This window comes from Bos taurus, chromosome 4 (genome assembly GCF_002263795.3).
Source record: "Bos taurus isolate L1 Dominette 01449 registration number 42190680 breed Hereford chromosome 4, ARS-UCD2.0, whole genome shotgun sequence".
Classification (NCBI taxonomy): domain Eukaryota; kingdom Metazoa; phylum Chordata; class Mammalia; order Artiodactyla; family Bovidae; genus Bos; species Bos taurus.
In genome coordinates, this window is record NC_037331.1 from 10,539,827 (window position 1) to 10,554,398 (window position 14,572).

Genomic DNA, 14,572 nt, shown 5'->3' on the forward strand with positions numbered 1-14,572 from the left:
TACGGTGCTGCAATGAACACTGGGGTGCATGTATCTTTCAGAATTAGCATTTTTCCAGATATAAGCCCAAGTGTGGTTATGCTGGGTCATACTGTAGCTCTATTTTTAGTTTTTTATGGAACCTCCATATTGTTCTTCATAATGGCTACAGCAATTTTCACTCCCACCAACAGCGTAGGAGTGTTCCTTTTTCTCCACATCCTCTCCAACATTTATTATTTATAGATGTTTTAATGATGGCCATTCTGATCTTTGTGAGGTAATACTTCATCATAGTTTTGATTTGCAGGAAATGCTCTTCTTTTCTTTCTTTTGTATAAAATAATAGGCCATGAGACATAGCTTGAAGTCGGAAAATTTTGTCATAGTTCTTTTTTAATAGTTGGAAGGTGAATCACTGCATGGACTTCATGTCACTGATGTCATTTTAAATTCCCCAGTGCTGTATATTTAGACTGCTTCTGCCTTTATTTAGCCAGAATGAAATCCTAAAGAGTGGCACTGGCAGGTCAGAGTATCTGTAGCCAAAGTCAATGGATATAAACATTTGTCTTTCATCTTCAAGATCTACAAGGCTTGGATGACTGTTCCGACCCCACTCCCCAGGCCTCACTGTGCCCTGCAGCTATCCGTGCTGCTCTGCAGACCTGCTTCTCTCTGGGCCGCGACCACCTTTCCTAAGCAGGGTTTCTACAACAGAATTCTTGGTAGTTTTATCTGGTAACTTTTATCTAGCAGTCTTGCCTAGTGCTAACTGGTATCTGAATCAGTTGTTTCATTTGGGAGTTATAAAATGGTGTTTTTAAATTCTACCATTTGGTTTATGTTTTTTTTTTTTTTTAATACAGCAATATACAAGGAGAATTCACAATGCAATAAAGTAAAAATTTCAAGCCTGAAAAGTAAATAGCCATGTGAGAGCAAGAGTCTTTTTTGGGTAGCTCTCCATGATGCACAGTGGGGAAAAGGGATCAAAAAAATCTAATTCTATAATGTGAATTTATGTAAGATTTTTACTCTACAAGACAAAGAATCAAGGCTATATACAAGCAAAAGCATAATAATTTATTTGAATCCACTGTTCCTTGAACAAAAGTAAAAATCAGACTTTAATAAGTCATTTCCTTCAGTGTTTTACAAGTCTTTTAAAAAACTCCACTGGTGACTGACAACCTAGGAGAAGGCACACTCTTGCTTTTGTGACAATCATCTTTATTATTCCATGGTACAAATAGCAAGAAGGAAATTTGGGAATGAAAATTTGAAAGTGTAGTAATTTAAAATTTAATAAAGCCTGCTGAAGATTTTACAAATAAAAGTTTCCACGCTTGTAGGTTAGATATGATACTGTCAGTGCTGAGGAAAGGGAAAGTATAGATTAGAACTAATTGAGCTTTGTAGGAAACATGATACAAAAAAGGTAATTGGAAAGTCCCGTCCTTTTCTGTCTTCTGTCGGCACGATAAAGACTGTCCAGTGGGAACTCCTGCCCCACCACGCTCCTCTGCAGCACAGTGCATTGTGGGTATGCCGGAAAACCTGCAGTCAGACTCTTATAAATGCCTTTATTCTGTGTTAAAAGGACCAGCGAGTAAGAGGCATCTGGCTTGATTTCTCCACTGATTCCAGATGAATATACATTTCCACCGCTTTCCTCAAAACGTGCGTTCCTTATTTCACTTAAATGCACTGCTTTGCCCGTGAATGCTTACCTAGTGAAGAGACATGCAAAATGTTCTACAGATTTCCAGGTCTACAGGTTGAAGAACCCTAAATTCGTTCATTCCCTTCTACAACTGCAAATAATGAGAGCTTTGAAGTAGTTCAAGAAAATTACATTTATAAGTCAATAAGTATAAAGAGTAAGCCATCACTCAATTCTGTAGATAATTTCTTTTTGAAACTAAAAGGTTGACTTAAGTGAATGTCCTATGAGCAAGTTGGGTTTAAAACAAACTGTGCCAAGAGTGTTTAATGAGGTCGACAGACAGCATTTAAATAAATGCAGCCATGAATTCAATAAACAAATGACCGAGTACTAGAATATGAACACAGGCCAACTTACCAATTTGTTAAACACCAGTTCAGTTAGGTGATAGACACGTGTAGTAATGAAAACAACACTGCTAGAATAATAGTCCAAGAGCCAAAGGAAAAGTATTTTGGCTGTGTTTCTATCTCAGAACCAACTGTCAAATAGAGGTAAAGAAAGCAGTAAATTACAGTTCTTTACTCCAAGCTGGGAATGCTGGAGATTCACTACCTGTAATACTGCATTATTCATGAAATGGATCTCTGAATTTAATTGGATCTAGAGAATAAAACCATAGATCATAAAGAAAGAAAAATGATTTATTCATTTCCTTTCCCTAAACATAGGGAATGTTTATTCTATTGAGGAATACTTGTTCTACTAAGGATTACTGATCTTCAGTTAAAACAAGCGAAGAGGAGCCCACTAAGCTATGAAACCTTTAAAAGACTATGTCTTATATTTAATCTCTATCCCTAGTACATAGTTAATGACCTGGAAATGTTTGTGGTTTGACTATAAAAAAAATACAAGTGAAAAACAGTTTCTGATGAAATAAAAAAATATTCTACCTGCTTGTTTTTTAAAATTTAGAATAGGTAGCCACATCTGTATTCAAGGAAAACAACAGTTTAAAAAAAATGTTGGCTCCCCTTTAGGATGAGCTGGAAGAGAAAAAGAGGAGAAAATATTTAAAAGCGATACTAGAGAGGAGGGAGACAGCCTTACAGAGAAGGAGATAGAAAGAGAAGGCAGATTCAAAGAGGGAAGACATCTCAGGATGGAGGTCAAGACAAAGACACACAAAGGGAACGTCCTCAGAAGACGGGGAGGAACGAGGTGAGAAGAGAAAGGCCAAGGAGACGGGGAGTGGGTGAAGAGGAAAAGTTAAAATTTTACATAACCTCCTTCTCCTTCGGCCTCTGTAACTCAGCTTGCCCCTTGCAAAGTCGAGATCAGTAGGTCACTTAGTCTCAGAAAGTGGGAACTTGAAATACTAGGAACTGGAGTTTATCTCACTCACCCTTGTCCTGCTCTTTGCAATGGCCCAGCTCCTGCAGACCTGCTTCATCATGCCTGTCCAGGCAGGCATCCTCCTCCCCATCTTGGCTGCTGCTCCTGTGCACAAAACCCCTTCGTTTAAACCACCTATTAGCGGCTAGTGTTGCCCACTACAGTCTGTCTATAAAAACTCTGTAATCCCTTTGTTCAGGGCTCGGAGCTTAGAGTGTTAACTCCTCTGGGCCTGCTGGTGTGATAAACCTGAGTTCTCCAGCTCTCCGAGCCTGGTGCTTGGTTTCTTGAGTACTGGTTTCTGCAACATTGGAAGCACTGGGGCTGGGAGTGTGTGTGTGTGTGTGGGAGTCTTGAGTGCACTGCCCCTGGAAGGAGCATGTCCTCAACAGCAGTTAAATAGTCCTTAATGAGCTTGAAAAAGAGCTTTTCTGCTGTATCTTCAACCTTCAAAGTTTATTTCTGAAATAAAATTTTATACTCTCAAGAAATTCTAGCGATATTGTTCATGTCTGAAAGCAGTCTAATTTCAGAGGATGATTTTTTTTTAATTTGAGGAGTCATTTTTTTTTCAGCGAATCATTTTATTTGGTGTTCTGATATGACAGCTGCCATACTCCACAGTTGAAAATCAATATTTATTTCATTATTTAGAGACTTAAAAGATAAATCTCAAGTCTTCCTTTGGTTTGTTTGCAGGCTAACTGTCAAAATATAGAATAAAGGACATATAGAAAAACAAATGAATTTAAATAGGGCAAAATTTTTGCTTGGAAACCATCTTAAAATTAGGAAGCAGATAAAATCTTAAAATTAGGAGGAAGATCATACTCTCAAAATTCTATATATTCCTTATTTTTAACAAAGAAAAATATCCCTTCATTTTCTATTCCAGACAGTAAAGAGGGTTAGGTATCATTTTAGAGAGGTTTTGTTTAACTGTCCTGGAATAACATTCCACTATGGTGTCCTACCGGAGAAGGCAATGGCACCCCACTCCAGTACTCTTGCCTGGAAAATCCCATGGACGGAGGAGCCTGGTGGGCTGCAGTCCATGGGGTCGCTAAGTGTCGGACATGACTGAGAGACTTCCCTTTCACTTTTCTCTTTCATGTGTTGGAGAAGGAAATGGCAACCCACTCCAGTGTTCTTGCCTGGAGAATCCCAGGGACGGGGGAGCCTGGTGGGCTGCCGTCTATGGGGTCACACAGAGTGGAACACGACTGAGGCGACTTAGCAGCAGCAGCAGCATGGTGTCCTGTAAGATTAATAACATAATGCTACAAAGCAATTTTCTTTTCTTTCTAAACGCGAAGCTCCCAGCTCTGTCAGGGTCTGCTCCTGGTTACCTGACTCCCTTTTCTCCAGGCTCCTTGAGACAAGAAGCATGCACTGATGGGGTCCTCTGAGGTGCACCTGTCACTTCTTCAGCCCTTAACTGAATGCACAGGCCCCCCGGGCTGGGTCTCCTCCCTGGAAGACCGTTTCCCAGGCATTCATCCGCTGCTGCTGCTGCTGCTGCTGCTAAGTCACGTCAGTCGTGTCCGACTCTGTGAGACACCATGGACAGCAGCCCGCCAGGCTCCCCCGTCCCTGGGATTCTCCAGGCAAGAACACTGGAGTGGGTTGCCATTTCCTTCTCCAATGCATGAAACTGAAGAGTGAAAGTGAAGTCACTCAGTTGTGTCCGACTCTTAGCGACCCCATGGTCTGCAGCTCACCAGGCTCCTCTGTCCATGGGATTTTCCAGGCAAGAGTACTGGAGTGGGGTCATCCACTGCTGGCTGCTATTTTTGGTATTTACCCAGAGGTGTGCACGAATTACTTTGCTAGAACTGTTTTCTTTTGCCAAAGGGGAAGTTCCTGTGTATGGTTATTGATGTTCTTTTCAAAGTCAATAAATGACAAATAAAGAAATGATGGACGATGATTCGTGGCAGTTATGCCTGAAGGCAGTTACAGCCCTCAAAAAAAGGAAGTTCATTTCATTATTCCAAAAGGCTGTTGGCATTAGTTTTTCCACCTATGGGAAGGGAAGGTGACTGCCTGGTGCCAGCCCCCAGGTTAACTGGATGAGCAGTTTCCGGGCTTTTCTTGGAGTGAGCCCAGTCCTTCACATGGTGGTTCCGTTCACTTGAGAGTAGACTGCTTTGAATCTGTGAGAGGTGGGCATTTGATGGGGACAGTGTTGGGCACATTTTGCAGGGTTTTTTTTTTTACCCCTGGTCCTATTTGTAGTGATCTGCCTGACAATGTAGGAGATGCAAGAGACATGGGTTCGATCCCTGGGTCAGGAAGATCCCCTGGAGGGTGAAATGGTACCCCACTCCAGTATTCTTGCCTGGAAAATTCCATGGACAGAGGAGCCTGGTGGGCTACAGTCCACGGAGTCGCAGAGTCGGACACGGCTGAGCGACTGAACATGAACACACCCTTTGTAGTGATACTGCCTCTAAAACCACTACGTGTGTGCTTAGTCGCTGAAGTCGTGTCTGACTCTCTGCGGCCCCCATGGACTGTATGTAGCCTGCTATTCTCTGTCCATGGGATTATCCAGGCAGGAATACTGGAGTGGGTTGCCATTTCCTCTTCTAAAAACCCTACAGCCACTGGAAAATCAGCAAGATAACCAAGATGGCTTGAGAACTGGCCTAACGACCTCTTTCTTCTCCCGAAGTGGATTCATTTGGGGAAATGTTAGATTCTAGAGCTCTGGGTCTGGTCCACTGGCCCAAGTACTTGGCCCCAGAAGATACTTGTACGTTTGCCTGTTTTATTTCTTAGAGCTATTTTCAGGTGGGACAGTGTGTCCACATGTACGGGAGCCATAATTTCTGTTTTTAATGTATTTTTTCTTCTGAACCTTTCAGTAAACTCTGGGGACAGCAGGGGCTGAATCCTGAGCCCTCTCAATGTAGCATCATCAAAAGCAAGTTCGTACTTACTCTGGATGATCTTGCTGTTGGGCAGGGATGTGGTGAATAACTTCATAAATTGTGCTGTGCAAATCTTGCCCTGGTACACCATCACAGGCTGGAACAGATCTCGCTGGCATCTAGAAAAATAGGGCACATTAAAAAAATTGGCAGACTAGCAAATGGAATTTCCACTATGCTACACGGCTGAAAACAACTGGAAGAGGTGATGATGAGAGAATTAGAACTGTTTAACTTCCCTTCATGGCCTTGCCGGTGGCTCAGTGCTAAAGAATCCACCTGCCAATGCAGAAGATGTGAGTTTGATCCCTGGGTAGGGAAGATCCCCTGGAGGAGGGCATGGCAATGCATTCCAGTATTCTTGTCTGGGAAAACCCATAAACAGAGAAGCCTGATGGGCTACAGTCCATGGGGTGGCAAAAGAGTCGGATATGGCTTAGCGACTAAAGAATAACAACTTTCCTTCAATATCTGTTTCCTCCTTGCTAAAGTTCCTTGCACTTACGCTATGGTAGTTTGTGCAGTGGCACAGAAGAGGAATAGCTGGGCAAACTATCACTTTTTCCCTCCATTTAAGCAAAAAGCTGGCAGTACTGTAAAGGAAGTGTAATAGAAAGAAAAGAAAACAGCAAAAGAGAAGATATCAGGGTAGCTTAGAATTAAAAAGCATATATCACTATCCTTTATATTATACCTCAGTCTTAGCTTTTTGATACTAATTGAAAATCATGTGTGCAAAGGTGGTTTAGGAAAAAGAATAATGAATAGCCGGAAGCCCTTATCATGTGGCAAGTTAGTAAAGACAGTACCAAGAAATACAGAACATACAAGGGAAGATGGTTTGGTTTGAATGCAATAATGGGCTTTAGAAGTAAAGACGTAAAATGGAATACTGGATGCTTTTATTCAATAAAATAAAACATACTATAAAAGCTTGTTAATTTAAAAAAAATAAAGGCTTGGATGAATGTGGAAAGTATAGTAGCATATGCTTGGTTAAGATCAACATGCATTTTATTATTGCAAGTGGCATTTTTGTTTCATTAACTCCTGTTTCTTATATTTGATGCTGTTATTCTTATAAATACTGCTTTCTTAGTCCTTAGCTAAAGTCTGGCTCCCCTCCTCGTCCCAACTCACCCTATGTTCATTGTACTTGTGGTCGCTTTCAGTCTTTTGTATTTATATAGTCCTACCTGTAGAGGACTCTGCACTATACAGATGATCTGAAGAGTCCTTTATTTCATCCCCATTTGACTTGCCAGATCACTTTGGAACATCTTAGCTTCAGGTTTTTCTGGAAACTTCCTATTTCCATTCTACTTGTTAAAGCTTTCACAACAGTCCTAGGCTATGTGATTCAATTCATACCATCAATTTTGTGTCTAGGGAACTTTGGTTCAGAGTCTGGACTTAAGATCAACTCTTGATTTTCTTTGGTATAGGGGTTTTCAGGGGCTATGAGAAAAGCAATCTACAGGACTCTCTGCTGTTGGGCGGTTAAGACTTTGCCTACCAATACAGTGAGTGCAGGTTCTATTCCTGGTGAGGGGCTAAGATCACACATGCCTCCTGGCCAAAAATCCAAAATGTAAAACAGAAGCAATATTGTAACAAATTCAATAAACACTTTAAAAATGGTCCACATCAAAAAAAAGTCTTTAAAAAATTTTTTAAAAAGCAATCTATATAGAAAATGACTAATTTACTTACCTAACCTAATACTAGAGCTGTTAGCAAGTAATAAATTTGTTCATTCCATGCCATTGCTTTCTGTACAATTCCCCAAAAGAAGTGCTAAATGGACAATGAAAGGTAGAGCAAATAGACAGAGAAGGAGTATTCATCATTTCATGTATCACAAGAAACTAAAAGATGGATTCTGATTTTTGAAAACTCATAAAGTTAGTAATTCATTCCCCTTCTTAACTTCAGTTTTGAGATCTTGGTAATGTTATTATTATTCCTTTCTCAAAGCCATTGCATTCAGCTGCTAATCTTCACACGATTCTGGCTGCTTCTAACATGGATCCTTTCCCCCCTCCTTCTTGGGTTGTTCGTGTTGGTTTCTCACTTCTTCCCAAAGCACCTGGAACTGCCAATGAAAGACTCCAGCTGATTCCTCAGGAGTTTTCATCTCTGAAGATGGGTATGGTTCCAAATCGAGTTATTCCACTTACCACAGATTCCCCGGTGGCTCAGATGGTAAAAAATCTGCTTGCAATGCCGGAGACCTGGGTTTGATCCCTGAGTTGGGAACATCCCCTGGAGAAGGGAATGGCTACCCACTCCAGTATTCCTGCCTGGAGAATCCCATGGACAGAGGAGCCTGGTGGGCTACAGTCCATGGGGTCACAAAGAGTTGGACATGCCTAGGTGGCTAACACTTTCACTTTTCTCGTATGTAATCAAGCATTCATTTCTTGGCCTTAGGTTCTTTAGAACTGTAGCATTTTGAGTAGAGATCCTCTCAATACAATCTTAAAACTGAGTAGTGGTTAATTGCAAGAATAAATTTAAAGTTTCTTACATAGAACTCACCCCTTTCCAATGCATCCCTAGGAATAAAATATAACTTCAAAATTCATTTCCCGGTCTTATCAGGCTTCAGTTTCCTGCTTCTCCATTTAAAAGACATGCCTGAGAGGGGTGCTTGCTGTCATGATAAGGAGCTGTCTCTGAAATAACTGATCCACCAAATTATTTATTTTTGTCTTTTTGGTTGTAGAAGTGAATGGTGAGCCTATCCTGCCTGAGATGGAACAGGACACGCAGACTTTGCAATGCCGTTTTGCCCTTTACCAGTGATGACGTGGATGCTGGTGCTATGACTCACCCACAAGAGGATGAAATTCCATCATTCCCCTGCCATTACTCACTGGCATTTGAGAAATAAAGCCTGTGGCCAGGTAACTTGCTGGATGAACCTCAGAACCTTAGAATTCTCCGAACAAGTGAGACAACCAATCCCAAATGGCAAATAGTTTTTAAAAATGGAAATGAAAATGCCCAAGAGGCAAGTAGTTCATTTCAGGGGCCCCTTTCTTAGGTGAACTATCACAGGGGAATAAGGAAACAGGAAAGATCAATTGTATATAAATCTATAAAAATGTTAATGAGCCGATTAGCTCAGAGAAACATTCTATTTGTCTCTTAAACAAAATTGATTGCTTCAAAGACCTTGTCTGTGCAGACTGAAAAAAAAAGCTTCAACTGTATAAAAGTTCTCTTGCACCTTCAGAAAAAAATAAAAATATGTACCTGCATATTTTGGGTTTCTACACTACCTTTCTTCTGAAGAACATAAAGTACCTGTATAATCAATTGTCTCTGCAATGTCCTCAGGAGATATGAGGGGGAATTAAAGAGGAAACTAAATGACAGAGAGAGTCAGTGAAGAGACAGTCCACTTATCAAAGTGATTCAGAATGATTTAAACCAGGGTCTCTCCATCCCTCTTTTATTCAATTCTTTTGACCTTCAACCGAGCTAATTCTCTCTCCACTGAGCTTACCAGGTAAAGAATGCTTATGAATTCGTGTAATTTCCTTATTTGTGTTAGCCTTTTTGATAGAGGCTTAGAAAGACACTTTAGCTCCCCAGATCCGGCACCGTCATTCCTTATAGAGTGAGTCAATACGGCTGAGGGTAGCGCAGCCATTGGACTGCAGCGCCCCCATGTTCAAAGGAAGGCTGCTTACACCTCTGCTGAAGCAGAATGCTACTGCTAGGATAAGCAGCCTCTAGAAAACCAACCCTGGCAACACCAGAAGCATCTGGAAAAGCAACAAATTCGTATATTCCAAAGTCATCCAGCGCATCCTCGTGGCCTGAAATGGAAAACAAATACTCCTTACAAACCAAATGCCTTGAACTGCGATCGTTATACTTTTTTTTTTTAAAGAAACCTTTATAAAGTGATCTTTATGGTTTGCTTCAAGTGGTATGTGTATAAAACCAATTTAACATTTCCCATTGACTCAATGGACATGAAGTTGAGCAAACTCTGGGAGAGAGTGAAGGACAGGGAAGCCTGGCTTGCTGCAGTCCATGGGGTTACAAAGAGCTGGACACAACTGAGTGACTGAACAACAACAACAATCCTCTATAGTCATGCTGCCACCAAGTAGTACTGGAAATCACTCCTTTTGAAGCTCAGAACTGAAACTGAATTGGGACAATTATTCTTAAAGTCTGATGTAGGAACAGTGGTGTATCATATATATTCAAATAAACACATGTGGGCAGCCTTGCCCTTTGTAACTTTCAGTTACCGGAGACTTATAGCCACCAAGGCCTCAATCTGTCGATCACAGCAGCTCTTAATCCACCCATAATATTGCTGTATCCTGGTAGATCTAACAGAGTCCACCAGGACTAATAATAAAAAAAATAAGCGACTAAGAGCTTCCCTTGTGGCTCAGCTGGTAAAGAATCCACCTGCAATGTGAGAGACCTGGGTTTGATCCCTGGGTTGGGAAGATCCCCTGGAGAAGAGAAAGGCTACCCACTCCAGTATTCTGGCCTGGAGAATGCCATGGACTGTATAGACCATAGGGTCACAAAGAGTTGAACGTGACTGAGCAACTTTCACTTCACTTCATGGCTGCCTATGCATACAATAGAATACACAAGTCCAGTATCACCTAAACTATCATCTGTACAATGTAGGGTGGCTCTTCCAGATAGTCTCTGGGAGCTTTCAGAACTCCGACACTTTATTATTTGTGAGAAAGGACTAGATACGGGGAAGAAGACCCATGTTTACTAAGAATCCAGGCATTGTATTAGGCACTTATTACACTGGATTTAATTCTCAGAGCAATCCTGAGAGGGCGTTATGAGCTCTATTGTAGAGATGAGTTGAGGTCAGGAAAAATAATTTTCCCAAGGCGACATTGGGGAGAAGAGGCACATATGGGACAGAAATCCAGCTCCTTTGACTCTAAGGCCTGAGCAAAAACCCCACTGTTAACATAACAACTCAGGCGGGAGTCAGAAGCGATGGCAGTGAGGGGCACCCCTAGGGTCGGAGAAGCTGCAACCCGGGGGACCTCCCTTTCCTCTTCTCCCTGGACAGGAGCTGCCAGCACTGTGTCTGCTTTACAAACTGACACAGCGAGAGAACACTTGGGCAGTTCCAAAGTTGTAAGAGGATCAGTGGAATATGGGTCAATGATGGTGGGCGAACGGTAGTCTCTCTGAGCCTGAGTTCTCTTGCCTGTAAAATGGTGTTGAAAGTGTCTTTTGGGGCTTATCTTACAAATCTATGTGACCTACAGAAAACTAATACAAGGGATAGCACTTCGTGAAGTGAGGGCAGTCACCCTGGGAGGGGATGAATTCTGTTATCTCAATAGTACATTGTATAGAATAGTTAATATTAACAATATATATTAATAATGATAATACACAGCCCCTCTCAGCCTGGCCATTACCTGAAAATGTTCGTGCTTTCCTGTATTCTGTTTCTGGCCTGAAAAAGACAAATTGGTGTTTCTGTCAGTCTTAATCATTGAGGAGAAAGCATTCAAGAGAAAAATTATTTTCATAGAAACATATGCATTACCTGCCTTCTAGCTTTTGTTTTATAACTAAAAACCAAGAAAGAAAAAAACACAGTAAGATACTTTTTAGTATACATATAAACCATTCATATATATATTTAAAAATTTAACCTACCTTTGTAGGGTTGAAATTTTTTCCATAAGAAAAGAAGACACATGGATATAATCAAAAAGAGTGATATTCCAGTTATACTTGCTAAAGGGGACAATGATTTCCCTTTCTGTGCAAGCTTCTCTATTCCTAAATAAAAAGACAAGTATATTTTAATATTTTTATTAAAGATCAATAATAAATTATTATATAGCTTGGCTTTATGCTTTATTCTAAATGAAACAGTATTGCAAATGTATATATATTACACTACACACTCACACACACATATATACACACATACAGAGTCTAAGCAAGACCTAACAGAAGGAATACATTTATTTGAGAATACACACTAAACTTTCTAAGGATATTTATGATTGGAAATGTGGTGAGCTGTTCAGGATAATACCCTTGTGTTATACTAGATGTAGAAAATAGCTCATTTCATATTTTTCAATAGTGTTTGCTAGCATGTAAGTTGGATCTGTTTGAGCTCATTGTATGAACATCCCCAGATGCTAGGCTGCTCTCTCTCTCTCTTCCCATCTCACTCTTTTTAACACCGTTCATGTATGTGGATTTTCTAGAGTGGTGGTGAGCAATGAAGTAATGAAGCAAGAGTAATGAAGCAAGAGGAGAGGTGTTAAGTTTAAATCATTACTAATTTTTGACCAATAAAGAGATTTTAATCTCTAAAATAAAATATGTGTGATTGTCAATAGAATATTTTAAGTCCCACTTTCGACTACAATTTACTTTGGTTTGCAAGTCATTCCTTTTGTTAATATTCCTATATAAAATATAGTGCTAATAGCTAACACCTGTTGAGTGCTTACAATACATCAGGCTCCATTCTAAGAGTTCACGATACATATTAACCCCTGGATGTCACAACAATGCTATTAGGGAGGCCTCAGAGGGTAAAGAATCTGCCTGCAATGCAGGCAGACCCGGGTTTGCAGTGCAGACCTGGGTTCCATCCCTGGGTTGGGAAGATCCCCTGGGGGAGGGCATGGAAACCCATTCCAGTATTCTTGCCTGGAGAATCCCCATGGACAGAGGAGCCTGGTGGGCTACAGACCATGGGGTCACAAAGAATTGGACACGACTGAGTGACTAAGCACAGCACAGCACATTATTAGTATTATGCCCTCTTAGAGATGGGGAATCCGAGGCTTCCCTGGGGTCACTCAGGAAGTAAGTGGCAGAGTCCAGATGAGACCCCAGACTCTTGACACTCTGTGCTTCATTTTGATGCTGTTTTGACAATGTTTTGACAAAATTTACTAAGTATGGCAAAGTTGACACTAGTTTAAGACTACAACACGCTTAGTCAGAGAGTTAATCTATGAAGTGGAAATTGTTGTGACCTTCAACAAGAGCAAGTAACAGATGTCTTCCATATTACATGTGAATCAGGTATTGATGTGGACTTGAATGGTGGTAGCTGCCCATCTCAGTCCAGTTGAATGTGGGGGTGACAGCCATGGGATGTCACTTCCCTTCTGCCATGGTGGAGAACAGCTTGGGCATCTGGGTGTGGTGAAGAACACGGTGGAGACTCAACTCTGCAATAAATATCCAGCCTGCATCCTGTCGACTTCTACCACAAAGACTTGGCTGAGGCCTCCAGCAGCCAAGATAAGGATGAAAACTTAATCTTTCCTTTCTTTTACTGTGGACCCATATATACTCTCTCAGCTTTTCTACCTACATCACTTGCACTTTTTAATCTTCCCTGAATCTTGTTATAATGTAGTATATATCATATATGTTAAACTCCAGTTAAAAAGTCAGGGGAATCATGATATTTCCTTGAATTGCTCTTGTTGGAGAAGACTCTTGAGAGTCCCTTGGACTGCAAGGAGATCCAACCAGTCCCTCCTAAAGGAGATCAGTCCTGGGTGTTCATTGGAAGGACTGATGCTGAAGCTGAAACTCCAATACTTTGGCCACCTGATGCGAAGAGTTGACTCATTTGGAAAAGACCCTGATGCTGGGAAAGACTGAGGGCAGGAGGAGAAGGGGATGACAGAGGATGAGATGGCTGGATGGCATCACCAACTCAATGGACATCGGTTTGGGTGAACTCCAGGAGTTGGTGATGGACAGGGAGGCCTGGCGTGCTGCGGTTCATGAGATCACAAAGAGTCAGACACAACTGAGCAACTGAACTGAACTGATATTCGCTTTAAGTCCTTAAGAGTTTAAGCAAGTTGCTTTTCATCACCAAAATCTTTACTATTTTAGATGGTATGTTTATATGTTTCTGGTAGGTATCCAGAGAACTGTGTTCTTAAAATGTTCCTTTTTTTTTCTTTACATGTTTAAAAAATCTGTCTATTTGTTTAGGCTGTGTTGGGTCTTTGTTGCTGTGTGAGGCTTTCTCTAGTTGCAGTGAGTGGAGGCTACGCTCCAGTTGTGGTGTGCGGGCTTCTCCTTGCAGTGGCTTCTCTGGTTGCAGAGCGTGGGCTCGACGGTGCAGGGCTTCAGTCGTTGTGGCACGTGGGCTCAGTAGCTGTGGCACACGGACTCTGGAGTGCGCAGGCTGCAGTGGTTGGGGTCTGTGGGCTTAGATGCACTGAGGCATGTATGTTATTCCCACAGCAGGGATCAAACCTGTGTCTCCTGCCTTGGCAGGTGGATTCCCAACCACGGGACCACCAGAGAAGTCCTCAAAATGTTATTTTTATGGCATTACAATAGATATGTAATATTTACTGCTTTTAAACAGGTTGTAAATTAAACTTTTTTCAATTTTGGGTAGAAGAAATAAAATCAAGGTAGTATAAAATGAACTAGAATTGCAACTTATTGGTTTTGATCTAGACCAAAACATCACAAAGCTTATTAGAAATTTTTCTTCCTTTTCTCTTGGTTAATAATTTGTAGAAAAAGTTACACTCTCCCACTGTTAGAATGCTGGCCT

At 41.2% G+C, this 14,572-nt stretch overlaps 1 protein-coding gene across 9 annotated transcripts in view; it reads right to left on the bottom strand.

Moving 5' to 3' along the window:
• Positions 1 to 1,040: 1,040 nt before the first annotated feature.
• The window catches only part of HEPACAM2 (HEPACAM family member 2), a 59,823-nt gene continuing 46,291 nt past the window's right edge, over positions 1,041 to 14,572 (bottom strand). For 5 of the 9 annotated variants that reach the window (XM_024990633.2, XM_015468103.3, XM_024990630.2 and 2 more), the window contains exons 5-11: positions 11,665 to 11,790; positions 11,552 to 11,576; positions 11,421 to 11,458; positions 9,739 to 9,812; positions 5,992 to 6,101; positions 3,057 to 3,151; positions 1,041 to 1,712 (exon numbers count right to left, since the gene is read on the bottom strand). In XM_024990633.2, the coding sequence (XP_024846401.1) occupies positions 1,681 to 1,712; positions 3,057 to 3,151; positions 5,992 to 6,101; positions 9,739 to 9,812; positions 11,421 to 11,458; positions 11,552 to 11,576; positions 11,665 to 11,790 (500 nt within the window). In that variant the 3' untranslated portion in view covers positions 1,041 to 1,680. Of the gene's footprint in view, positions 1,713 to 3,056; positions 3,152 to 5,987; positions 6,102 to 9,738; positions 9,813 to 11,420; positions 11,459 to 11,551; positions 11,577 to 11,664; positions 11,791 to 14,572 lie in introns of those variants that run through there. The other 4 variants (XM_059885543.1, XM_005205142.5, NM_001101974.1 and 1 more) reach the window with 3 other exon arrangements.